The 27,164-nt window shown below is 32.2% G+C and overlaps 1 protein-coding gene across 2 annotated transcripts in view; it reads right to left on the reverse strand.

The window, feature by feature from the left end:
• LOC120330829 (uncharacterized) overlaps positions 1 to 27,164 on the reverse strand; it is a 42,345-nt gene that overhangs the window by 5,214 nt on the left and 9,967 nt on the right. For both annotated transcript variants that reach the window (XM_039397777.2, XM_039397776.2), the window contains exons 21-77: positions 25,557 to 25,695; positions 24,752 to 24,862; positions 24,206 to 24,427; positions 23,822 to 23,932; positions 23,418 to 23,567; positions 23,035 to 23,191; positions 22,576 to 22,727; positions 22,163 to 22,262; positions 21,712 to 21,761; positions 21,204 to 21,423; positions 20,690 to 20,762; positions 20,269 to 20,365; positions 20,016 to 20,130; positions 19,666 to 19,724; positions 18,940 to 19,159; positions 18,101 to 18,153; positions 17,691 to 17,880; positions 17,447 to 17,499; positions 17,132 to 17,315; positions 16,899 to 17,041; positions 16,537 to 16,650; positions 16,233 to 16,338; positions 15,527 to 15,645; positions 15,225 to 15,378; positions 14,795 to 14,975; positions 14,589 to 14,691; positions 13,949 to 14,135; positions 13,674 to 13,775; positions 13,375 to 13,415; positions 12,325 to 12,485; positions 12,021 to 12,193; positions 11,677 to 11,760; positions 11,303 to 11,447; positions 10,828 to 10,979; positions 10,402 to 10,503; positions 9,973 to 10,013; positions 9,375 to 9,541; positions 8,751 to 8,923; positions 8,259 to 8,404; positions 7,833 to 7,931; positions 7,305 to 7,410; positions 7,011 to 7,129; positions 6,619 to 6,769; positions 6,227 to 6,407; positions 5,718 to 5,820; positions 5,040 to 5,232; positions 4,808 to 4,909; positions 4,426 to 4,466; positions 3,954 to 4,114; positions 3,421 to 3,593; positions 2,999 to 3,082; positions 2,639 to 2,801; positions 2,108 to 2,262; positions 1,487 to 1,642; positions 1,094 to 1,279; positions 698 to 796; positions 486 to 593 (exon numbers count right to left, since the gene is read on the reverse strand). In XM_039397777.2, coding sequence (XP_039253711.2) covers positions 486 to 593; positions 698 to 796; positions 1,094 to 1,279; positions 1,487 to 1,642; positions 2,108 to 2,262; positions 2,639 to 2,801; positions 2,999 to 3,082; positions 3,421 to 3,593; positions 3,954 to 4,114; positions 4,426 to 4,466; positions 4,808 to 4,909; positions 5,040 to 5,232; positions 5,718 to 5,820; positions 6,227 to 6,407; positions 6,619 to 6,769; positions 7,011 to 7,129; positions 7,305 to 7,410; positions 7,833 to 7,931; positions 8,259 to 8,404; positions 8,751 to 8,923; positions 9,375 to 9,541; positions 9,973 to 10,013; positions 10,402 to 10,503; positions 10,828 to 10,979; positions 11,303 to 11,447; positions 11,677 to 11,760; positions 12,021 to 12,193; positions 12,325 to 12,485; positions 13,375 to 13,415; positions 13,674 to 13,775; positions 13,949 to 14,135; positions 14,589 to 14,691; positions 14,795 to 14,975; positions 15,225 to 15,378; positions 15,527 to 15,645; positions 16,233 to 16,338; positions 16,537 to 16,650; positions 16,899 to 17,041; positions 17,132 to 17,315; positions 17,447 to 17,499; positions 17,691 to 17,880; positions 18,101 to 18,153; positions 18,940 to 19,159; positions 19,666 to 19,724; positions 20,016 to 20,130; positions 20,269 to 20,365; positions 20,690 to 20,762; positions 21,204 to 21,423; positions 21,712 to 21,761; positions 22,163 to 22,262; positions 22,576 to 22,727; positions 23,035 to 23,191; positions 23,418 to 23,567; positions 23,822 to 23,932; positions 24,206 to 24,427; positions 24,752 to 24,862; positions 25,557 to 25,695 — 7,430 coding nt within the window. The remainder of the gene's footprint in view (positions 1 to 485; positions 594 to 697; positions 797 to 1,093; positions 1,280 to 1,486; positions 1,643 to 2,107; positions 2,263 to 2,638; positions 2,802 to 2,998; positions 3,083 to 3,420; positions 3,594 to 3,953; positions 4,115 to 4,425; positions 4,467 to 4,807; positions 4,910 to 5,039; positions 5,233 to 5,717; positions 5,821 to 6,226; positions 6,408 to 6,618; positions 6,770 to 7,010; positions 7,130 to 7,304; positions 7,411 to 7,832; positions 7,932 to 8,258; positions 8,405 to 8,750; positions 8,924 to 9,374; positions 9,542 to 9,972; positions 10,014 to 10,401; positions 10,504 to 10,827; positions 10,980 to 11,302; positions 11,448 to 11,676; positions 11,761 to 12,020; positions 12,194 to 12,324; positions 12,486 to 13,374; positions 13,416 to 13,673; positions 13,776 to 13,948; positions 14,136 to 14,588; positions 14,692 to 14,794; positions 14,976 to 15,224; positions 15,379 to 15,526; positions 15,646 to 16,232; positions 16,339 to 16,536; positions 16,651 to 16,898; positions 17,042 to 17,131; positions 17,316 to 17,446; positions 17,500 to 17,690; positions 17,881 to 18,100; positions 18,154 to 18,939; positions 19,160 to 19,665; positions 19,725 to 20,015; positions 20,131 to 20,268; positions 20,366 to 20,689; positions 20,763 to 21,203; positions 21,424 to 21,711; positions 21,762 to 22,162; positions 22,263 to 22,575; positions 22,728 to 23,034; positions 23,192 to 23,417; positions 23,568 to 23,821; positions 23,933 to 24,205; positions 24,428 to 24,751; positions 24,863 to 25,556; positions 25,696 to 27,164) is intronic.

A 27,164-nucleotide genomic window follows, 5' to 3' on the forward strand; every position in this document is an offset into this window, starting at 1 on the left:
ATGCAATTGATAAAGGTGTTCTTGAAAGTAAGTGTGATTTGCAGAGCAAAATATTGAACCTTGTTTGTAGCGTTTTATATAGTTGTGTCACAATTTAGATCAGGGTTTTTTAAACGGGCTCCTCGCTCTCTCTGAGGTGAGAAAGTTGATCAGACTAAAATGAAACCAAATATCAAAGGTACAAGGGATCAAGGGAGTACAAGAACGCACTCTGCACAGACTACATTGAATTGAAGTATACATGAAGCTATGTGTTTACTCTTTGACTGTAATGCATTTGTTCTTCTATTTTTTCTAATTTACTTTTTCTCAGTACAAATAAAATACCGGATTGAAACTCCTTACAAGCACAAAACATGGTTGTAATCATGTGAAATGGGCTAAGGACAATAAAAGTTTGAGAAAAAATTATATAATGCTTTTGAAAATAAAATATGAAATACCGGTAGTAAAGCGAAATACAATGTAATACAAATATAACATACTGCAGCCTTGTTGTTTGCAACATTTGTTAATGGATAGATCCATCCAGCTGTATACATCTTCTTCAGGATTTGTGCACTTGGTAATCTTTGGTGGACATGATTTTGGTCCTGAAATTTAATTAAGAATATAGTTATGATAAATGAACCTTTTATTATTGAACTTATATCTGACCAGCTAAAAAGTCTCCTCCAAATAGAACATAGATACTCACTGCAAGCAAAGACTGGGCAATTACAGCTGTCCACTTCTTCAGTCTGATATACTTCTTCACATTCATTCTCACATGAAATTGTTGGACATGGATTTCGTTCTACAAATAATAACAAACTCTGATTGTAAAAAAAATAACTAATTATTTGTAATGCGCATTATCAAATATAGATTTGGACAAACATTTGCTTCCATATTTGGTGAATGCAAAAATAATAATGTACCGTTAAGTATAATGCGAAATCTCCATATTTCATTGATAATTTTGTACTTCATTCAGATAGCAGCTTGTTAAAAATAAGAATTCAAAATGAATATATCTTATTGAGCGAAATATCACATGGTGTAAGAATTCAAGAGTCTATGAAGTCTTGTCTATAAAACTTGCTCAACTTACCACACACACGTTCAGTACATCCACAATCATTAGTTGTATCTAATGCAGTATAGCATGCATCACATTCTTTCGGTTCAGTGCAGATAGTATTGTTGATAATGTATGGACATCCCAAATTCTTGGATGGATCAACTAGACATTTCCTTGTGTAACATGCATCAAGAGGATGGGGCCATTCTAGATTTCCTGTGTATAGAACAGCAAAGATTTATAATAACATTGAATTTCTCAATTCAAATTATGGTTACTTCTGAGAATAGTGAATTCAAAGTTGCAAATCTATACAATATATAAGCAGAATACGATCATATATATACAATGCCCACAAAGTATATATTCTATGTAAATATCATAATTTCGAACAAGACCGCTACATCATAACTATTTACTTACGATCATATTTCTTAGCAGTTTCTGATTCCAAGCATTTATCTGGGCAGTCGCAGTATTTTGGACAACATTCATCACCAGTAACAGTTGCATCAGATTTCAATGCAATCTTAGGTAATTCACAATCATCGAGAGTGTTGATGTCGCATTCAATCTTTTCTGTATACACAGTAAAAATTGGATTTAGAATGATAGTACATAATGGCTCACAAAAAGGGTCAAGTAATAAACATATATAAAAATAGCATAATCTCTCTATCAACAGAATAGCAAGTGTTTTCGTAAGCTTTCATAGTAACTGCAAATATGGAAGATCACTGGTCAATTAAAGTTATTATAATAAATTATTATAATAACTTTAATTGACCAGTTCGGACTCGTAAACCCACACAAGGCGATCAACAGAAAGATAACAAGAATATTCCTGTATTTCTAACACTTGATATGATAAATGTTAGACCAGATGCTTTCAACAAGTAAAAGTGCTTATATAAATAAGGGTAAGATAAAGTCCATAAATGAGAAGACAATCTGCAGCTGTTCCTTGCTGTTTTAATAGCTTCATGTTAGTATGCCATGAATAAGCTCAAAAAATTTCAGCTGAAACTAAGTAGTGTCACTCACTACATGTAATGACAGCACAACATCTATCATCCAGAGTTTTGATTTCTTCTTCACATGGTCCACATTTAATTGGTTCATCACATGGTACAATATGAGTGTGTGGGCAGATCTCACTTAATTCTGTTGACTCAGGTTTGGCAGCTCTGCATACTTTTCTATTGAGATAAAGAAAGGAAATAGATCCAAAGATTGAGCAATGGCCAATTGATGGTATAACTTGTTAGAACATAGAATGTGATATTGGAAAAACTGACATTCTCCCAACTCACAAGTATAGGATGACTTTGTAAGTTGCTGCTCAAATACGCTAATAAGATAATTTAAAATGAAAAACTATTATTTCTCAAGATTTTATGAAACTGTGAAATAGCAAAATCTGAATGTTATATAACAGACCATCACCGTATGTTTGAGGATCAATTCAAAATTTGAGAATATCAACTTTTAAAGCTCATTGAATGATTATATAAAAACAATTTCCACAGCAGAAATACAAAAATTATGGTAGCCAATAAAGGATGCTATTTATACCTGACGATGGAACCTGCGACAGATGGATCCGAGGTGCATGCATATTCTAATGGTTCATCCCAGGTCTCCCCAATTTCACGAGTTTGGTTTTGATAATCGAAGCAAGTTTTGTGACATGTACATTCTCGCCCAACACTGCAGCAAGGATATTTATCAGACAAGCCTAAACATAGAAAATATCAATGTTAAAAATTGAAAAGTATCTTGTTTTTATTGAATTTAGGTTAAGAATGACTTTGATGTTAACTTAAATAGAATGCTTGTCATTATTTGGAGTGATAAATTGTAAGCAGGATTAAAAAGAACTCTTTATATTTGAGTAAAAGATAAATCGGGACGAGCAAAATATAATTATATTACCGTTAAGAGATATTTCCACCAAGTTAGATTTTGGTTCTGAACACTCTTTGACATCATATGGAGATGGTGGACACTTGAATGGAGCTGAATTGAAAAATATTTGTAAACTATAAATGATAATTTTAGTGACATATTGATCCTTGATTTGAATATAAATGAATTAATCTTCAAAGTTAAGGTACATACTAAGCTATTTATTCAATGCATCAAATTTTGCTATATCATAGCAGTTTGAAACCTTTTAATAAAATCGTTTATCGATAATCAGAATGAGATCTAAAATAGCGGTTCGTGCAATACACGCATTAACCATAATCGGGAAGCACTTAAAAAGAAAAAATATGCAGTGGCTGTTCAAAATTTGATTTACAAAATCATAAATAATATGAACGAAAATTATGACTGAATAGTCAGTGACTTACAACATGTATGAACAGTGCAGCCACATGCATCTTCCGATTTAATAGTATTCGTGCAGTTGGGACAAGATTGGGGTTCTGGACATCCAATATCTCGTGCTACAGGACAAAGATCCATGTCTTGTGAACATTCTTCATATAATTTTGTTGCAATATTTGATTCAGTCATCATTCGTCTAAATAAATAAATAACATGGGATACTAAAAATGGAGTAAAATATATATAAATTATATGAAATTAGCAGAATAGTTGTTTCCTAGTATTATTCCTTGCAATGATATACACAGAGTCAAGATTTTGATTTGTACATAAAATACCATATTCTAAATTTTTGGCCACAGAATATATCTCTGATTTCTCATAGAAAAAAACCAAGCAAGAACATTTCAAAAATAGAAAAAGAGCTATATAATGAGTTTTCTAAAAAGATTTGCGATATGTATATTTCATGGTTAGTAGAATTTAAATAATCATAGATTCATAGTAAAGTATTTTTGAAACTAATTTCAAATTCTGCATACGACAAATGTTGTACCTGAAATCAATCTTGGATCGAAGTTCACTCCAGAAAGCAACATTTTCGGTATCTTTGAAATCAATCACCGAAAGATCATAACCTAACTTGGTAAGTAATGACTCTGAAGCGACACATCTCATTCGTTGACATGTTGATTCATCAATCCACACAGAGAAAAGCTACAGAGAAATTTTCAAATCAATTATATCAAGCACATTCTACTTTATAGAAATCTAATAGTAAGATTAGCCTAGAACCTTGAATGAGGTGACATATATTTCGCATGAAGTGACTGTGTATGTATGTATATTGCTGTTTGGCATTTAAATTATCATTTATTTTTGACATGTTCACAGATAATAATCCTATATAAATTCTGATCTTATACAATAACACAATTTTCATTAAAAAATTTCTGTAAATAATGTTTTTTTCCAAGGTATTTGATATTTTATTAAGTACAATAAAATGATCAGAAAACATAACATACATCTTTCTTAACTCCTTTGAAGTAGCAAGAAGAATCACACACTGAAAATATAATTATAATATTTTAAAAATAAAAATTTCTGTTAATATCATATTTGACAACCTATTGAAACATTTGTGCATGGAATTTATGGAGCCAATTATCAAATATAAACTCCAATGTAATATTCATTACTTTTAACATTGATTAACATTAATTTCTCTATGTGAATTAGTCAAAGCAAGATCTCATGCACTCATAAAGTAATAACCATCTTGCAGTGGTGACTGAAATGCCATTCAGAATTATGATGGATTTCAATTCATTTAGTAATTATCACTTTAATTTTATGCTGTGGCATCATATAGTTGGATTTATAATAAGGGATTTCAACTATACTTACTGCAACAGTTCTTTGATGGGAAACATGTATCCTTTGTTTCAAGTGTTGTAATTATTTGCCGTTTGGTTGCCACTGAGCAATGAGTTGGTTCCTCAATCGGAGCTGAATTGATAATAGTTAGTTTACAAAGCCTTACAAAATGAATTGCAAATTGACAATATTAGAATGCAAATATGACAAACTGCCTAGTCCCTAGTTTTAAAATTAGATACAATTATATATCTATACTTACGACAAGATACTTTATCACAGTCGCATTCATCTTTAATGATTTTCTTTGTAGTACAGGGTGGGCATTCTATTGTCAAATCATTTTCACAATGATCAATAGTTCTTGGAATTGGACAGATCTCCTTGTTCCAGTCTTCTTCCGACACATAACATTCCAGTTTCACGCATTTCTTTGGCACCCAGATTGTACCGTTCTGAAAATATAATCAAGCATGCATATTGGTGGTGTAGAAATCAACTGAAGATACCCACATAAGTGACTTCTATAAGCTTTTTTGAATATGTTTATGTGACAAATTACCACGATGATAAAATATAGGAATTTGAAAGATTTGAAAACTACAGAACTGTACAAATCTTGGGCTTGGGTGGTGCGATGGAAGCGCAAGGTTGGTAATCAACAGACTTTATTTTAGTTTCGTTTAGTTTTAGTTTAGATTAGACTCTAATTTAGTTTCGGCACATGTACCCACAGACCTGCGATGATGATCATTAAACTTCCAGGTTACTCAATGATAATAATTGGTAACAAGTAACTCTTTATATATGAATGTAGTAATCCTTGATAGTGAAATACAGTTCATAATACATTTAAGATTTCTCTTTTTCAATGTAAATTTTAGCATCTCCTGTTTCTGTTTCATCGCAATGCTATAGCAATATTATAATAAACATTCACCGGTACTCTAGCTCCATCTTTGATGCAGACTTTCTCTGCTTTGCATCCCCAGATATTACAACATTCACCGTTTGCTACATCCCGCTTTACAGCTAAATATTCACTGAAAAATTCGTTTTTCAAGATTATTAACATTATATCTCTAAATTATACATGGAGCCAACTAAACTAGATATTAATATAGATTACCGACATTTGTATAGCATGTCTGGTCAAGTTTGATTTGGATAAAGCTAGGGTTTTGTTTGTTTCGGATTTATAAATGTGGTTGATGTATGGAGTCTAACTGACAGAAATTAACAAAACATATTACTGTGTCAAGAAGCCTAAACTTTCCAACGGTCATCATACTGCGATCACCTCAAATATACACAGAACAGCAGCTGTGCAAGAATTACAAGAATGTTCAATATTGTTTGTGCGATTGAGTTAAATATTTATCGAAAAATAATACTGAAATATAGCATGAGACTTGGCTTCATATTCAGATCAACTTAAAATAAGCATACACAAAACAATCTTCGCAAACTTCTTTGGTTTCATTGCATGGAGATTCTTGACTTTCAACTTTCTTACATTTGGCTGGGTCAGCTTCATCAGTTACATTAGTACAGGTGTAGTCGATGCAATCTTTTGTCCATTTCTCACCAGGATTATATGATTTTCCATTGAAGCGACATTTAACACACACTTAAAATAGAAATTTAATATAGTAAATTTAATCAAATAAGGATTGATCAATGAAGTTTGTAGTGGATGATTAAAACTAAGACAAAAAATGGAGTAATACTTGTTCGTACACAAAAATACATATGGACAATTTAAACATATGGAACATTTGTATTAGTACATGAGTAGTTTAATTTTTGTTTCACTTTGAATATTTATAACGATAACTCACTGCAATCATATCTTGGGCAGCATGTTCCATCATAGCAGCAACTTCTGTCTTCATTCTTGATAGGAACATAATCTTCGGGACATTCAGAATCAACCGTGCATTCCTTTCTTGTCTTTTTCACTTCGTAACATTCTAGTTGTTCTCCAGATTTCTATAATTTTGCAGTTTTAGAACTTACCGGTACCTTGAATAGCATTCTTGTTCCGTTTTAATATATAGATTTGATTATTAAATTAAATTCAAGATTGATAATTCCCATATAATTTCTTTGGACAAAAAATTCTAATTAAAGAAATCATCATAAATCAAAAGTCTATCCTTTTCGTAATTGAAGTTACTGCTTCACAATATTTTTCAAGCATTATCAGGAATATGCAAATATTCCAACAAACCTTGATAGGATTACAGTAATATGTATCATAACATCCACGGTCAACGTCTCCTTTTGTCCATGATTCACCAGCAGATTTGTTCGCTACAATTTCGCCATCGAGCATACATTGTGTGCATTCTGAAGGAATTAATAATTATTAGGACCTCAACGAAAGTTTATGATTGGACAGCCATCTATTGAAAAATTGGCGCTCCAGAAGTATGTGTACCAATTCGTATGAAATTATGGCCTAACCCTAACCTGGTACACATACTACTGGAGTACCGTACAATTAATATTCTTTCCATCATACCACATGAAATCAGTTTTTTACATCCACAATCATCTTTTCCGTAAACAGCTTTGTTGTAAGGTGCTTCACACTTTTCTACCACTGGGCATGGTATTGGCATACATTTCTAAACAAAATATAACAGTTCTAATTTTTGTATGAAAGCAAAATTGGGTCCACTCTTGTATGCTAAGACCATCATAAAGTAAACAATTTTAAACAAGAGAGCAATGCTGAAATATATGGACACAAAGTAGTACAGTTACCGTATGCAATTTGTCTCAGTAGACTACTGTACCGGTACACCAGTCTTCACGACCAACGTGAAAGTGGAGCCAAAAAATATTGCAAACTTCACCATTAGAGCAAACGTAACTGACACAAGGTTCACAATTTTTGAGAGGTTGGATAATCCCTCTTTTTCTAGTATCTCATGATTTTCTTCATGCACCAAAAAACAATATTACACAAATAGATATAAATATAATAGAGGAATGGGAATTATTTACACAAACTGTTATTTTTTATACTTATACTTATTATTCAGACCTCTTTCAAGCATCCATCTTTCTCATCCTTGTCATCAGTACAAATACAGCTTTCGCATGATCTCGGGTCCATAATTGTCCTTTCCCATGAAGTACCAGGCTGCAGTAAATACATAAATGTATCATTGAAGAAACTAAATGCAGTTTAAATTAGAATAGGAATGTGTTGTAAAATATAAACAAATGAATTAGGATCGAAAATAGTTTTGCTGAAAAGATAAAGGTAAGTGAAATTACTGTTTAATCAATAGTGTTGACCATAGTGCATAGTGTAAAACATTCAGCAAAAATATCTGAATTTAACATATTACATCAATTAGGAATGTATAATTGCATGCCACCTGTATGGCTCTATGAAAAAACTTTAGTTCATTGTAAAAATCATGGTATTAGAAATATATGGGAATATAGGCATATAAGATCTTACATCATATGTTGAGTTGGTGACATCATCGACACATGTATGATCACATGTACATTCATAACATGGGGCTTTGCATGGATCAGCATCTTTGATTTCAGTTGGTCGGTATGGGAAATCGCATTTGATATTGGGGCAACGTTCAATCAAGGCTGTAAAATTCATTGGAGTTGAATATCAACAAAAATAAGACTAAAGAATTAAAGCTTCTGGTAAATTGCATTTTCATAATCATTCACCCAAAAAACACAATAATAAAAGACTATCGAATACATACAAATATTTCATAAATACATAAGATGACATATATATATATAAAATATTCCCTTCTATAAAGGCAGGCTGCAGCATGATGGCAGCGATATTTGTGTACAGATGTAGAATTTACAATCAGAAAAAGGCAACAATTTTCCTAATATACCGTAATATTATCATAATGTAACTTCATAACAATGAATGTTCCAATAAAATAACAAACAACAACAATAAAAATCTTACTGCACGTGGAAACATCGCATCCACATGAATCCTTTGTAATAGTGGTATTGAAACATTCAGGACATTTTTCAACTGGTTCGCATCCGATATCAAAACTTGTGGGACAAAGTGAAACATTTTGTTGGCATTCTTCATACAGTTTATGCGGTATTTTTTTCTCATCCAACATTTTCCTAAAATAATGAGTATACCTGTATTTTTATCAATAAACCACAAGACCATGACATGGTCTAGGTTGACATAATACAGTCCAGACATTTTTGTTGTTGGTTCCAGTAAGTTGTGTTATGTGATACAAATCAAACATATCAAGTAATAAGCAATAGCAACACACACATGCCATATTTCGATGAGTGTATTACTCATGTTCAAAAAGGTTTTCCGTGCAAATTTGCCCAATGTAAATTTAACAACATTTTCTGAAAAGCTTTATATTACTTTTACTTCAGCATATTATACAGAATAGTAATGGATATGTAAGAGAAGTGAAAATTTTAAATTTAACTTCATCCTAATTATTCTAAGGATTTTTTCGACTACGAAAAATGTAATTCGAAATCCTTATGTAGTAATCTGAATTGAATTAGTCAAACTATATTTATAGAAAATATTTTTGTAACACACCTGTAGTCAACCTTGGTTTTTAGGTTAGAAAATGTAGCTTCCATCATAGTATCAGCCAAATTTTCAAAATCAATCTTTCCTGTGTAACCAAGATGACGAATTGTTGTTTCAGGAAGAATGCATCGCATTCTTGTACATGCTTCAGTGTCCTTCCACACTTCAAATAGCTGAAATTATTTTGTAAGAACAAACAAATGAGAAATTAAATGATTTTATATTATGTTGCAGATATTGACCAGAAATTTAATAGACATAGATCTTGTGATATTTTCCGATATTGAAAGTTTTGAAATATGACATAACTCAAGGTATTGTCAATATCTCGATTCTCGAGACATATACATAATTCACACTCAAATAATGGAAGTTTACTACTGCTTGCTCTACCAATTAGATCTGTACAATTAAAGAAAGTTGAGGCATTGGTTATTCTCACATGTACGAGTTTCAAGATATCACTAGCAATTCCATCATGCAATCAAGAATTCTCAGGTGATCTTCAATAAACTTTGAGAGTGTATTTAAATATTTCTAGCATTGCAGCGTGCTTACTTGAGCTATATGGTTTTGTTACATTAGAAATAATTAAAAAACCTACCTGGTATGTAGCACCTTTGTATGTACAGGTTGTGTCACACACTGTAAAGCAAATACTATTATTTAACCTCAGACCATTATATCCACATGTATTGTAAAGACTAATATATATGTTTCCTAACACATAATTATTATTATGGTAATGATTTCCATCTATTTAAAAACAAGTTAAATATTGATAAACATAAGAGAAAACAATCAGAATTTCAACTCTGGTCAGAGCTGCTTGAAATGCAGGGCAAGAAGCAATACACTTTTCTTGGGCTGCAGAATTACTCATAAACTCTTCCGAACGCTTGATTTTGGTTCCACAAAATAAAACACGAACACTCTTTGGTCATCCCCGAGTTAATTACTATAATCTAATTATGTGTTCAACCAATATGAACATTTTATAAAAATAATATATATTCAAAAATTTTAGTCTTACCACAGCATTCTTTACTTGGGAAGCATTCATCACCTGTTTCCAGCGTTGAATGTCGTTGATTTAGTTTGGGTTCAATACATTGAGTTGGTTCATTCAATGGTTCTGTAAAAAAAACAGTATATTTATTTGTGATAATTAAATATAATTTTAATAGGAAACTGTGAAGGGATGATAGAAGTTTTATATTTGACACAATAGCACATTAATCAGAGCATCAAACTGTGTCGGCTTCAGCAATTAAATATCCCAAATTCATAACCATTCATTCAAGGCATCATTCACTAATTAAGAAATTAGAAATTAGGGAAAATTTTTTGGATATCATAACAGTGACATTTTCACAATGCCCAACTATATTTTTCAGAATGTTCCACTTCTTCCACATCATTTTTAGAGTCATTGTATGGAATGATTAAAAGTACTTACTGCAAGATGCAATTTCACAACAATATTCATCAATGTAACTGGTTCGATTTTCACAGTTGCCACATGTTATTGGTTCATCACATGGAACCTTGACAGCTTCTGGACATTCTGGTTTAGGATCTGGGAATTCGGCTGGAGCTCGACATGTTTTTCTGAAAATATGGCATCAATATAAAATGCAAAAATGGGAATTTAGTGTAACCTATAAGCATGAATATTTTGATTATAAGGCAACTGTGTAACTGTACCTCATGTTTGTATTGTAAGTTGAAATATAAAAATATTTTAATAATAATCCTATCATGATGACACACTCAAAGTGAATGATTGGCTATGCTGAACCATAACAATTAAAAGTATTCCATTCTGTTATGAAAGTGCTCATAGAATGGTATTGAATAACCTATAACTTTCCAATTACAAGATAATACAAGGAGATTATACATTCTTTAATAGGTAATATCATTAAACATACTTAGTCAAAGTCTTGCCACATTCATTAGTTCCAATTTCATCCCAAGATTCACCAACTGGATGTATTGTACCATTTTTATCCTCACACCCATCTCTACATACACATTGCCGTCCTTGCTTACAACATGGGTACAACTCCGTCAATCCTAAAAGTTGATAAGAAGAATAAAGACAAGTAATGTTTTATTTTAATTTACCGGTAATCAATTTACTTTATTCAATCAATCTGTTGCATTGGTTGGTTCATTTTACCCAATCAACTAAATTATATGTAATCATCCTCAACTAAACTGTTATTTCTAACATAGAGTACATACTTAGCAATAAACAAAAAAATTGTGAAATTTATTGAGTAAAAAAATATAAAATATGCACCTTCAAGTGAAATGTTCTTCATAACAACTTTAGGCTCAGTGCATAACTTGACATCATATGGTGCCGGAGGACAAACATACGGAGCTATTTGAAAAAATAATAATATATAAATATATTGAATATATACAATAATAATATATAAATATATACACAGCTACTCGTTGTCACAGGGTTGTTGGACGTAATTGCTAGTCTGTTACATTTTTCTCCGCCATTCATACAAAAACAATTTCCTTATCTACATTTGATTCGTAACTGGAAAAGAGGCCATGGTTTGCCATAAGACTCTCATCCATTCTGATATGAATGTAAAATTCCCTGTACTGGTCCATAAAATTACTTACTGCAAGTTACAATAGGACAGCCACATTCATCAACAGTTTCTGTAGTTGTCTCACATTCGCCACAATCTTTTGGTTTTTCACAACCTAAGTCATAAGTAATCGGACAAAGGGTAACATCTTGTGAACATTCACTATATAGAGATTTTGGAATGATAGAGTTACTCATCATCTTTCTGTAAAAAAAAATGAATTTACTTTAAAGAACTCAACAGCTATAAAAGAGATTTGCTACTTTCATTGAAAAAATAAACAACTTTATCACTTCATTCCAAATTACCAGATTCCACTTTTAATCCTAATTTACCTGTAGTTTAGTTTGCTTATAATTTGACTCCATGTTGTGACATCTTCCAAATCGTCAAAGTCAATTCTTTTAGGATCAAATTTAAGAGCAGTGAGTGTTGCTTCAGGAAGGACACATCTCAGCCTCTGGCAAGTGGCCTTATTTTTCCAAACTGTGAAAAGCTAGAAAAAAAATACATAATTTTGGTAAAAAAAACGTACGATTTTAGTATCTAAGTGACTGCAATAGAAAATAGTAAAACCAAGTTGAATTCCAAAAAAAATATTCGATAAAATAAAGGAAATGCAAAAAGTTGCGTCTTTAGCAACAACCAAATAGGTACATGACTGATAACTCCAAACTGATAATATTAAGACTTCTGAAATTGACGTCGGGATGCAATTTTGGCTCAAACTCCTTATAACAAATTTGAAAATTGAATTACCAGTACCAAAAGATCAATTAGACTTTTCATAAAAATGAAATTTTCATTGTGCAATTTACCAAATTTGTAAGCAACAATAACATACGGTAATAATTTATATACACATCAAAAATGTTAATGCATTCTTATACAGGATTTGATATTAATGTTGAAGGCCAACACAAAATCCCAATATCTATTGATCAGAAAATTGTAGTCCCAAAATATTCACTCAATTTTTACCAATAATACTATCGCCTACTGCACCTTCCAATCCAACTTCAGGATGCTAAACTTGCGCCCGCTCAGCATTTTAGCCTACAAATGCGACAAGTCTACATTGTGATGTAACAATGCTTATGTATTGCACGACCATCTTTTTTTGCAAATCAGCGAAAACGACAAAAGATTCGTTAAGACAGTGAACATCTGAATTATCCCCAAAAATTGCCAAATTACCTCTTTTGGAGTAATTATCCCCAATTTGAGAACCACTGGTATTGAAAAAGCAAATGATAATTAAGTTTGAGTGATAAAGAGCATGAAAAATAACGATTTTATAAATCATAAAAATGATTTTATAAATGGCATGCAAAATACAAATAAAATGGGAAAACTGAATAAAGTTTATTATTTAAAGAACTTACACTCTTTCTTACACCATTGTGGTAGCAGGCATCATCACAAACTAAAAAGTAAGAGTTGCTTTAAAAAAACGGGATCTTAAATTATTTTAGATGATATGATTCATAAAAAAGTATTAAAAATTATGTTGAGATACGTTATATATTTAGGAGATTATATTAAATCAAGAAGAGTCGAAACAAAAGAATAATCATAAAATTATTATATTCAATATCATATTCATACTATTTAGGTATAAAACTTTTCCTCTAAATTCTAAAATTATATTTGATACAAAAGAGGAACAGTCTAGCTCACTTACCGCAACAATTCTTGCTTGGGTAACAGATATTGGCTGTGTTGAAAAAATCGATGATTTGATTTGATGCAGGTTTGTCACATGAAACGGGAGGATCATTCGGAGCTGAAAATATTTAAATGAAGATATAGAATATCTTTATTTATAACACATTGGTTTTGAAGCATTCGTGTATAATAGTTTATTGCTGATGCATGTCAAGATATTGTTCTACCACATTTGTCTCTAAACCAGTAACTAATTAGATCATGATAGGTATTCAATGCATATATGCTTACGACATTCAGTGTAGTCACAACCACATTTATCCTTTTTCACAGTTTTGTTTTGACATTCGTTACAGACTGTTGGATCAGGATCACAATGATCAATATCAATTATTTCTGGACACTTTTCGGGATAATCTTCCTCAGATACAAAACACTGAACTCTTCTACATTCATCAGGTTTCCAGATCGAACCATTCTATAATAAAAATGCATGATGGTTGTTGAGAAAATGCAAAGTCATGTTTTACTTTAGGTTAATTAGAACGTTTATCGTTAAGTTTTGACACTAGAAATAAGCTTTGTCAAACATTCATTAAGTGATTAAGCCAAATTATTAAATCAGATAAGAAAGAATTTTAAACCTAATGTATTTCTTTGTGAGTGGGACTGGGAATTTTAACCAAATGGAGGAAAAATATATGTGCATACTTGATATGAGTGAATGATAGTGTTCAGGGAAGAAAATTGTAATTTTGAATTGCACCTGCTGTTTCCCACCATCAACTGCTAGTTTCTGATTTAATACGGTAGTTATATTTTCTTGATATTCACCAAATGAATTGAAAACCCCAGGGCATAGAGTTTCAGTTTATGTGAGTACACTAATAGATGAAACTTAAGCAAGTGAAATAGTGAAATGGATATTTACAAGATGTTTTACACCACCCTCATCATAGCAGTACGGTTCAGGTGTGCAATCCCAGATATCACAACAGTGATCAGGTACTTCTCTCTTTTGTTTGAGATATTGTCTGTGGAACAAATCATGTAATAAAAAAGACATACAAAATTAAGATATTCTTACAATATTCCAATTTCAGTTCATTTTATTTTTCAATAAAAAAAGAAACTTACACATGACATTCTGTGCAAGTAATATTCGTAGCAGGACAATCTACAACTTCACTAGTTATTTTCTTGCATTTTGCTGGGTCTGCACTATCAGTTTCATTTGTGCAATGATAGTTGATGCAATCCTTTGTCCAAGTATCACCAGGATTGTAAGATTTTCCACCAAAGCGACATTTTACACAAGCTGTAACATAATATTATACATTTATAAAAATACTGTGTCATGGTCTATTGCTGTCAATTCTTTTCATTTTGAAAAATTGAATTATAACATCTGCCAAACTTATTATTGCCATAAAATAAAAAGAATTGTTATCAAGCTTTCCTGCTAGAACCAATTTTATTAAAATTATATGTCAAACTTAGTGATATGATAGTATATCAATTAAACTCTGTGAAACCTGATATAATCGAACACAGTAAGTCAACATACTACAGTCGTATTTTGGGCAATGTTCCCCATCATCATAATCACAACTTCGCACTTCACTTTTAACTGCAACATGATCATCTGGACATTCGTCATTAACAACACATGGGTTCCTCACTTTAGTGATATTGAAGCATTCTTTTGACATTCCTGGGTTCTGCATCAACATTTGGAAAGCGTTATGTTAGCATAGAATGATTTACAATCAAATGGTGGCAAAATAACATGTAAATGTAAAGAAATATAAGCCGGAAAATGCATATAGAATTAACCAAAATAAAGTTAAAAGGTTGCATCTAAGTTACCCTGTATGCCAGGCATTGATATGAGTCATAGCATCCAAGTGCAAGGTTGCCAATGTTCCAGGTGTCACCAGGTTCTTTTCCATCAATAATTTTCCCATCATACATACAATGTGGGCATTCTAAAATGAATTAAACTGCTTTATTTAAGAAGATTCTATTCTACTTCAATTGTATATATACTAGGTCTATATTGCTAGACAATGAAGATAAGGTCAAAGCAAGTTTATGTACACATAATCAGAAGCATAGAAGTTTCTCTGAGCGAACTTCCGCTAGAGTTGCAAGACTATAGAGAATTATAGCGTTGGAGTGAGCTTCACCGATTTTTCAGTTCAGGTCAATACAATTATGAAAACAGCTATGAGGAATTTCACACAACTGAAGTTCTTTGAAAAATGATTTGGGGATAATTGTTTGTCTGGTAGTTACACTGAGAGTGAACAGATGAAGGCTCAACCAAGTATAATGACTGAAAATTTTATTTAGAGACAAAATTTTCAAAAATTCAGAAGAACATAAACCATTATATTTCGTGTAATATTAGCCAGCCATAGATACCACAGTTTGTCTACGAAAAGAGTGTTTGCAGTTTTGAAAATTTTGTTAAATATAAATTACATTATTCTCATTCTGATTGTTGTAAGTACATCACAACAAACACATGATTTCTTAATAATTTTAGCAATTGTACAAATTCTATTCTTACTGCATCCGAGAAGTATAGTGCAACCACATTCATTTTCTGAATGAATAGGAACATCATATGGGCTTTCACATTCTTCAACAGGCGGACAAGGAGTTGGAGTGCAATGCTGTTCAAAAATAATAATATTTAATTATTGCATCATGAAAAATAAATAAGGTGTAAACGCATCTTAATCCACATAATTATGACAGGATTGTTGAAATTGATTTGCATTCTTCAGAATACAAAATTTTAACATCGTTTTTTTTTTAATTGCAGGAACTCATTATCATGAAATTATAAATAGGATTGGAATTATACCAACCTCTTTCATACATCCATCATCATCCATGGCATCGGTACAAACACAGTCTTCACATGTTGAGGAAGTGAGGGCCTTTGTTTTAGCAGCAACTTGACGCTTCCATTCTTTACCAATCTATTGGAAAAACAATTGGATTTATAAAATCAGATAGACTCAATTAAATATGAAGCAAATAGATATCTAAAAAAATTAATAACATCTCAAACATCCAGTTTTTAACTTTCATGGTATGGCTGGTAGATTCATAACTTTTACTGCAGTTGCTTGGTCACAGTTTAAAAATACTTCAAGTACTTTACGAAATTTTATCATAGCTACTAGTACTGACACAATTTTCAGTTTTTGAAACCGATCAATTTTACCTGGTATGTCCTGTTTTGAATTTGGTCCCAACATTCCTTGCATTCACAATCATAGCATGGTTCTTTACACTTGTCCCCGGATGGATCAATTACGCGAACATATGGGAATGGACAGTCAATAGACGGACAACGTTCAACAGGCTCTGTCAAGAACAAATAGAGACCAAACTATAAAACACGATAACGGTTACCTTATATTGACTCGCTTCTAACAAACAATGATTATCACTTACGACAGTCATATTGCTTGCAGCCACATGTATCATTTACTGTTTTTGCAATGTATTCACACTCTTCACATTCAGTTGGTGCGTGACATGTTTTTTCAACTCTTGGACAGTTCTTGTCTTCTTCGGAAGTTCGTGGATCAACGCACGTATACCAACACCCATCGTCCATCCTTATCTCCTGACCAGGCTAAAATAGGGAGAAATCTTCAAAACCGACTAAGACGTAAATACCAAATCATGGTTAATTGCGAAATCACACATTTGACTCAAAATCAAGAGTAAGGATAGAAACATCCAAATAAAATTTTCAGTACTTACATCAATGATTCTCTCTGTTCCTCCAATTGTCACACGGCACTGATCATAACATACTAAACATAGAAACAAACATATATTAGGCATTTGAATAGTCAAAATAGTCAATTTGAAAATCGAATCTAGTCCTAGTTAAGGCTTAATTCTAGAAACTTAACTGCTTTTGTTTACTTTGTTACTTTTTACTTTGCAAAAAACATTTGCTGCAGTTCAGAATAAGTAAAGTTGATAGACATATAGTACTTACCACAGTCATAAATATCGCAGCATTCCCATTCATCAATTCCGACGATTTTTACATATTCATCTGATTTGCAAATTGGCTTTTTAGCACAAGTCACATTTTCATAATTTATGCTTCTGAAACATCCAGTAGCATCTCGAACACCTCTCACACATCGGAACTTCATGCACTTCTTGTTCCATTGATCTCCTATCTAAAAATTGATTCCAATACTTATATTAGAAATAAGTCAAATGCTAAGATAGGTTTATTGATAGTAATTGTTATAGCAACTAAATGAAATGTTGGAAACAATATTGAAGAATTCAAAACAATTAGACCCAAGCATTTATCGAAAAATATTTCTTCATACTGAACTCGAATTTTCTGATATAAAATAGATAATAGCTTGTAATCGAACAAATTCAGCAAACCAGTTTGAGATTCCTGTTGTTGCTTGCATCATAGTCATAACAAGAATCACATTCTGTAAAATAAATAATATTAAATATTCTGTGAAGTGTGAAATAATTTCAGATCATTTTATACAGTAGATCAGCGGTTCCCAAACCATGGATCGCGACCCACTGGTGGGTGGCAAAAGGAATCTTAGTGGGTCGAGAAAAGATGTAGAAAGCTTTGACTCATTATACTGGTTATTAGGATCAGTGGCGACTCGAATACGTAAATCTTCAAAAAAACAAAAGAAATTAAATTGAATTTAAATTCTAATCTGTGAAAGTTTCCTTTTTAAGATCTTCTTAAAGGAACAATAATTTGCTACACAGAGAATGACCATGTGACTTTTTTACGCATAGCAGTTTTGTACACTGTACAGCACTTCTTACCGTGTTTCCCCAAAATTTATACAGGATTTACATTTATTTTCTTTTGAAGAATAACACTATGGTTTTTTTTGAAAGAGGTCTTTTGTGTTCATTCATCAAAAATAAAATTACATTGTAGAAAATCGAGAGATGTGTCGCCATAAGCTGTGGTAATAAATAGTGGGTCCCAACTCTAAAAAGTTTGGGAACCACTGCAGTAGATCATGAATCCAAATCTCTACATGTGACCTGTACATATTGCACAGTTTCCCAATTATATATGCCTGCCTGAATTATAGAATAACTCAGGGTGATTGCGAATCATTAATTGTACTTAAACATGATTTGTTTCATCAATAAATCATATCTGCAGCTTTTAAACAAATACAAATTTCAGACTTCAAACAATGTTTACATAGCATCTAAAAATTTGAGAATATTTATACCGCATTCTCCCCATGGACAACAATCATCAGCTCTCGTTAAATTCCTCCAGACAAACCCTGGAGTACACGTAGGTGCTGGACCGGTTGTACATGGTGCTTGTGTTCTGGTCACTATTGGGCAAATTGTCTTGTCTTCTCTTTCTGCATCGACAGTGCAAGTGTCAGTATAGCAACAATTAGAAGTGCTCTCATCTTCACACCATTCATTGGTTACTCCAGGCTGTTTAGAGAAAGTTTGGAATATTACTTAGTAACGTAACTATCAAATTGAAGTGTTTTTTAGTTAATACACAAAGTCAAACTGAGAAGTGCCAATCGTTGTACTTTGTTAAAAATCGATGGCATAAAAAAAAAGTAGAAATATTTTTTGTAAGATGACCTTAACACACACAATCTTGTTGAATAATATCAATGAATCTTGGGATTTAATTAAAAAAAACTTATGAGGTACTTTCAACGCTTTGTTTAGTTTCCTACCCTAGATCTGTCAAATTTCACAGACCTGTTATCAAACTGCTTGTTTATAGTACTAATATTGTTGTGGCTTTTAATTGTCGACTGTTCCATATTGTACACAGCGCTATATATTGCTTCACCTTGAGACTATGGTAAGACATGGTTAAGTTTCAAATATACCGTAATCCTATTGCTGATTGACCTTCGTTACAGCATTGTCAAAAAAAAAAACAGCAAGCGCATCCATTGAATGCAGTACCATTATCTCACCTCATATGCTTTAATGTATTCAACTACACCATTATTGTCCAATGCGCAAACTTCGCAAACTGTCAAAAATAAATAAATATGGTTGAAATTTATTAATTAATGTACATATGCTCGGTTATAACACCACCATTCGACTTCCATCAACATCCAAACCTATACATCTGAACCTTTCCCTTTGTAGCATATTCCATATAAGAACTAGTAATCAGACTAGAGTTACTATCGAATATGAAACATTCATGCTTATCCCTAGTACTACCGAATTACATCAAAAACTATAATGAATTCAATAAAATAAGTCTGACAACAAATCATTGTAATATATATATATATATATACAAATAACATACCACATTCGTATTTTTCTGGGCAGCATTCATCGCCAGTGGGATAAACCTTCAACACCTCATGTTCTTTACAGATGACATCAGTGATACTCTGTTCACAGGTTACCCTTTCTTCTCTCTAAATAAGGAAGTTATGCATATACACAATGGATCTCTTACGCATTGTTAGACTAGTCTGAATTGGATTCCTTTTACAGTTATATTTAAATGAGTAATAAACTTACTGTGGAACACATTTCAGTAAATAAAAAGGTACCTGTATAAAACATTGTGGTTCTGTTGCTACTGGATGGTTTTCACATGTGTATTTAATGCAATATGTCTTTGCGCCTTTTTCTGGTGTTGGAATTACCCTGAATGATATGTAGTATTTTTCCAAAATATTTCCATATAAAGCTGGTTGATTAGTAAAACAATAAAAGTATTTTGATATTAATAAAATTATATCATCTTTATGTCATGAGATAAATTTTTATTTATTCGCAACGGAACAATTAATTTGTCCACTCAAGCTATCAAATATGCACCTTACAAACTATTGAAAATATCTGCATTTCAAAGTATTGCCCCATATTTGCTAACAGGTATATATGTGTAAGTACTTAGTAAGGCTTTGAGCTTGATAATCTTTTCTTTTATTCTCAACAGATAAGCAGAGCTAAATTATTGAAACTTACGGGAATACTTTCTTCCACGATGAACTATTGGATGTCTTGCCAGCTTCACAACTGTCATTCCTCAGCTTACATTCTAAGTAGAAAAGACTTGAATTCATATTGAATAATATGACAATTCTTGGTGTACATTATCGATTGAATTTAGCGATAACGTAAATAATACTCCCATACTATATGCCAATCTGAATAAATAAGGATCTCGAAACACATTTTTACTACCTTACCTCATTTCATTCAATTCAAGAGTCTTGCTGCACACGAACACAAATATATTTCTGTAACGTTTACAGAAATATATTTGTGTTCGTGTGCAGCAAGACTCTTGAATTGAATAGAATAGCCATTTACACTCTTGCTACAGCATCCTTGCGTAATACGCATACGGATCCACCTGCGCAAAGGCATAGAGAGCAAGAAAAGGTAGTTAGTTTCACGCAACCTCAACTGTTAGTTACTTCATTTCGGATCAGTTTTTAATCTATATATATATCTCGACTTCATCATTTAGTCATACCGCATTCGCAATCCCTGCAGTTGCTGCATTTAGATGTAGTCGAATTTGAGCATATTTGTGTGTAGTACGTTGGATCACAGGATGGAATTGGTTTATATTCTTCTTTGCAATCATACCAATTGATTGTTCCATTATAACAGAGGTCTCCTGTCGTGTCCATGGCACACCATTCACGTTCGCAAGCATCGGTAGCAACGGGGAAGTAAATGGTTTGCCCAGGCTTTTCAATAGAAAAAATACAAAATTTACTTGAAATCATAGTAAAGATTAGAAACATCTGTAAACTTTACAAACAATGTGGATACAGTCCAATTGTAAGGAATATATATATATGTGAAATCCAAAGTTTTAAATTCTCATAGCTACCGGTAAATTAATTTTTAAAGAGAAAGTCATGATATTTCATGCATAATATTTTTCTGCGGGACGGGACATTTAAATATTAACTCTATAAACAGGGAACATGTTTTTATTTGTGTATTAATTTTAATTATTATCTAGAACTTACTGTAACTCGAAGTTGGGCTCCAGATTTGGTTTTGCAAACTTCACATTTTTCTGAACAGAAAAAACAAATTTATTGAACAGGCAAAATCATCAAAGACGCTATATACAAATAGACAATATGTGGAAAGTCAATGAAGAACAAGAAAAACTTAAATTACGATTTAGAACGCACAAGGCTTATAACGCTGTCTGTCGGTTTAAGACGCCAAATAAAAATCAAACATGCCAGGGAACAAGGTCATTTTAATTTCAAACCTAAATATAGAAAATAAAAAAGCATAACAAGATTGCGAATTACATGTTTGTATCAACATTGCGAATATAGCTACATAGAGAGGCATGATTTCGAATTTAACATAAATGAATTAAAAAAAATCGTATGTGATAATAAAGAATACAAATTTTGTGAAAATATAAAAAAAATAAAACAATCAGCTCTTAAAATATCTCACTGCAAGTATGACACATGTTCTCTGTTGTATACCAAGTGCATTGAGAGTCTCTCTCAGTCTCCAAGATGCACCTCTGCGTCATTTCGTCAAGAATATAACCCTAGATAACACGAATGCAAATTAGGAAAGCAACACTTGTGAGATAAAAGTAAACGGAATGTTTATTTAATATTTACTAAAAATATTTCCGAGTATATTATTGGTTTTGCAATTTTAGATAGGACAATGGTTGATAATAGATCATAGTATAATTATATAAGTTGAGTATGTGTGGTTTTGAATTTTCATTTCTCTTGCAGGCGTCATCTCTTCTTATATATCTATTTCTATTGAATTCAAAAGGTAAAGGGTATGCATAGATGTTTCTCATCTTATTAAAAATGTTAAAGCACGCTGTAATAAATTAAACTCACATCAGGACATTTAGGGAAGCACCCCTCAACACACCAGTGCGTGTCTTCAGGCTGTTGGCAATCGCAGCATGTGTCGGTGATGCAAGTTGCACACGGTCTGTAGTGCCATAGACAAATGTCTTCATTATCATTGTACTGTTCACACATGATTGCTAAAAATATAATATGACATGATGGAAATATCATCTGTGAAGAAATTTAAAGTAGGGGACGTAATTTAGGCATAATTTATGATTTTTATTGCACGTCAAAACCAAACTGTTCACATTACAATTACATGTATAACTAAAAGTAATACAAATTAGAATGCAAATACAACAGAAAATCATGGTTTCATCAAGGCAAAGTGGGAGGGATTTAATTTCACGCTTATTCTCCGATGCCGTATAATGGAAAATTCATTGTTGATGCAATTTTTCAGACACTTTTATTTGACATACATTTGAAGAATTTACTTACGACACAAGTTATTGCTTCTCCATTCAATAGGAATGCCGTTATCAGCACAAGTATGTGCATAGTGAGCAATTGCGCTGCAAAGACATTCACAATCTCCGCCACCATCACATCCGCATGCATCATGAACACAGATATCAAAATACTCTTGTGGATCAACCTACAACAAAATGAACTGCACGATGAACATTTATAAATGTGTACTATTGATTTAAATTGAAAGAGCTATATATCAAATATAAAATGACGATCCAGTACAGCGAGAACAAATAAAAAACGAAATGCCAGCTAAAGGTTTTATTCAGGGAGCTACATTAACCGTTGAGAAGTCTTACATGGTCAACGACATTTTTTACAAAACAAAAATCGAAGAGAGGATTACTTACAGTTGAATGACAATCCGAAAATAGACCGTTGGCTTGGGTTATTGTTCGGCATTTGTTTATTGCCCATTCTTTCCTGGAGATGTCTGTGCATGATGCGTTGATATGTGTAGATATTGAAGAGTCTGGACAAGTTGTGGTTTGTAGAGGAAACTGGAATAATGCAATAATAACTTTATTTGAATAGCGGTGGTTATTTATAGATCATTCCTATACCCTTGAAAACATTTGGATTGAAAAAGATAATTTTACCGCTGGTGTAGTTGAACAAGGCGTTAGGGGTATAATTGAAAGTAAAAAGTATTTCCTTATTATGGGCTTGGACATTGCCGTTAAAAATATTCCAACATCTTAAAATGATATTAACACATCTAAAATATTCAAAAAATATCGAACGACTTAACCACCTTCCAACTATTTCCAAAGTTTATAACATTCTCAGTTTTTAGGCCAGTAGAAAGTTTCAGATCATTGTCATCTTTTCCGTCGTAATTACCACACATACCGCATGTTGTTCCCTGTTAATAATGAATAAATGAGTAACAATTTGGGGGAGTTTGGTAACCAAAAACGATATACTTATATTATGAAATAATTAATAAGCTACGTGCATGAGAATGTTAATTGTGTTACTTTATAAGAGGATGTCAACTTTATTTATCCAGAGTAAATTCTCATTGGGTTGCGCAGTGACTGCAATTGGATTAAATGGAGACGCGTATTATTTGTTTATACCTTGACTACTGGACTCACCGAATAAAATCATTAGGGTTTGATAATAAAAAATGTACCTGGAATTCTTCCGTCAATCTGATGTAAATTCGTGTTTTATTATCCCACAAAACAGTCATTCCGATGCAAGTATCGATAACTGTGAAAATACCCTTTTGCTTGATAGTGAATGTGCCAGCAGTTTCGTGATCTGTAAATCCTGTTATTGCGCGACGGAATCGAGTACCAGGGATAGTTTCAATTACTGGCTCACTGCCTCGTTCGACAGTGATTTTTTGGTTCTGGAAAAGATAATTATACAATGTTTATATCATATATTGTATGAGCACCTGTCTGATACATCTCTTTATAGTTCTCTCTCAATAGCTCTACTATTGATTACGTTGATCGCGCATCGATTAGTAGATATGTGATTTCGAGATTTCTATGTGTTGAGTCTTTATTGGAAGCTTATTTGAGTCACACACAGTCGTGTTTAAAAGTGGACACATTGATGTAGGACCTATTTATATAAGCTATATATTTATGTACGGTACATATCTTAAATCTAAAAGGAAGACAAACAAAGAAAGCTATTGAGGACAACTTCGACATTCACTGCTTACCTTCACTGTTACGACAAGAGCTTTTGAACAAGTCATCCCATGAGATCCGCATCTTGTATTCTTTGTGTGAACGCTGAATAACCCACCATTCGGATTATTGGGACAATAATCCTGAAAATATGTTTCATTAATTTGGCTCGAAAAACTAAACTTCAACGTATTTCATTCAATAAACATACGCATATATTGTAAAATTATGCATCATTCAAAAACAATATTCCATTCACCTCTTTGAGGGCAATGAAGAAATGTCGCTTCTTATTCCCAGGACATATTTTAATTTCACTACGCTATTATTATTAAATCCCAGAAACTGAACCTTTTTATATTGTAGTTTGTGAAACGTTTGTCTGTGAAAGCAATGGGCCTGACAGTGATGGCGTTATAGTTAGCGTTAAATCTATCTAATGCCAGCCAATATTGATCTAATTATGGAATAACAATTTTGAGCTCTAACTGCTTGTCTACGATCTAAGCCACGGTGTGACAAATTCGTCATACTCTACGCTGAATCGGTAAACTTGCACTTCCATGGGGCTAAAGACTTGTTAGGAGCAAAGGTTAGAAACAATTCATTAAAACTTATGTCACGTCTAAAAACCTAAAATAGATTATCTGAAAATGCAAATCCCCAAATGTATTTGAGATTATTGTAATGTAGTACATTTTTCTCTTAAAACAAATTTTAACAGAGAAATGAAATATGCAAGTTATGCAGATATACAATATTAAGGTTGAAGGGCGGTTAATTATTTATTTCTGGGAACATGTTGATTTCACTTGACGTCATAATTACTTTACTTACAGTGGCAAGAACGTATTCACAATCTCCCTCGAAGTCGTATCGCAAACCATCGAATGACTTGTAATGCGAGGCTCCGACGGCCCAGCACGATCTTGGACAAATAAGATCCGTTTGCGTGAATGTTCCCCCCATGCATGTTCTGGGATATAAAAATGCGATTTATTTCACCATATTAGTTGATTCCAATTGTATTACTTCATTTTTTTATGCTTGCGAGATACTCTGTCGAATATATATCAATGTTCCAAGTCAAGAAAAATATTGCGAAATAAATCACAATGTGAAGAAGTTCCTGATTTACGATGAAGGTGTTTATTTAACTGACACCACATTCATTTTTGATATTTAACCACTTACTTGTTCATTTTACTAAAGACATAAAAACACAATCAATCTAATGTTTATTATTTAAAAGAATGGTTCAATAAATTTTGCGTTGAAAAAGAGTGTCCCTTTGCCAGTAATAATTATATTACGGTCCATTAACCCTATACTAGTTACTGTTCGCGTAATTCGCGATTATGAACGTGAATAACTGGAAATATTGTATTGAAAAGGTCTGACAAAATACATTAAAAGCATCATTGTAATGGTCAAAAAAGAACTCATTATTAATGCGGTATCTCCAGAAAATCACTAATTGACTTCTCCTTCTTTTCCAACCAAGCGATTAGTTGGCAACGAAATAATTTTCATTTATAATTTTACGCACAGTGAAATTATAAAGAATATGAAAAGGGCGTTAACACATTTAAAGTGACCCAGTATGCCCGCAAATGAAACATTTTTTGCACGCAAGTAATAATTTCGAATTGAATTACACCATTAATTTTTAGCTTCAATAAAATTTTAACAAACACCATAGAAAATCAAAACGTTTTTAAGTCAGAGTTTTCTACAATAGTACATGACTCGCTAATAATTACTCACAAATCACACTTGGCCAGATAAAATATACCTCGTATTATTGATCAAATAAGTAAAAAAGATAAACGTGATTTGTGGTTTATATGAAAAAGATAATTTCATAGATGGGCGTAACAACATCATTTATGTTTATTTGCGTTCTTGCGTGCGTGACGACGCATACACTTTGCGTGACGATTGCGTGAGAACCCTTACGAAAGTTGGCATGATTAATCATCTTATTTATATTTTTAGGTTCAGTGTGTAGAGAATTATACATAATTAGGTTGGTTCAAGAGTAAATCATTGCAGCGAGAACCAAATTATGAAATCAATTAGGAATATTAAATGTTTAAGATATGTGAAATGATTTGTTTGAAAATAGCGCTTGAGAATAAAAACGATCGTCTTGTTCCTGTCTGTCAAATTGTAACTAATAATGAATGTGTATAACTGCTGTAATATTTAAATAACAATTTAACGAAATCGATTGATACCACAAATTTAGGATTTAAATGCTTACGTCGTGTCGAAATTACATATTACAAAATGCTGTTCTGATGTTGGATTAAAAAATCGATTCAAATGTTTGATATTTGAAAACTTGGAGAAGGTTTGGTGAATTGAAAAGTACAAACTTTCAGAACTAGCATTCGGCCAAATACTATTTCTACTATATTTAAACTGCTTTGATGGTCCATA

This window comes from Styela clava, chromosome 6 (assembly GCF_964204865.1).
Source record: "Styela clava chromosome 6, kaStyClav1.hap1.2, whole genome shotgun sequence".
Taxonomy (NCBI): domain Eukaryota; kingdom Metazoa; phylum Chordata; class Ascidiacea; order Stolidobranchia; family Styelidae; genus Styela; species Styela clava.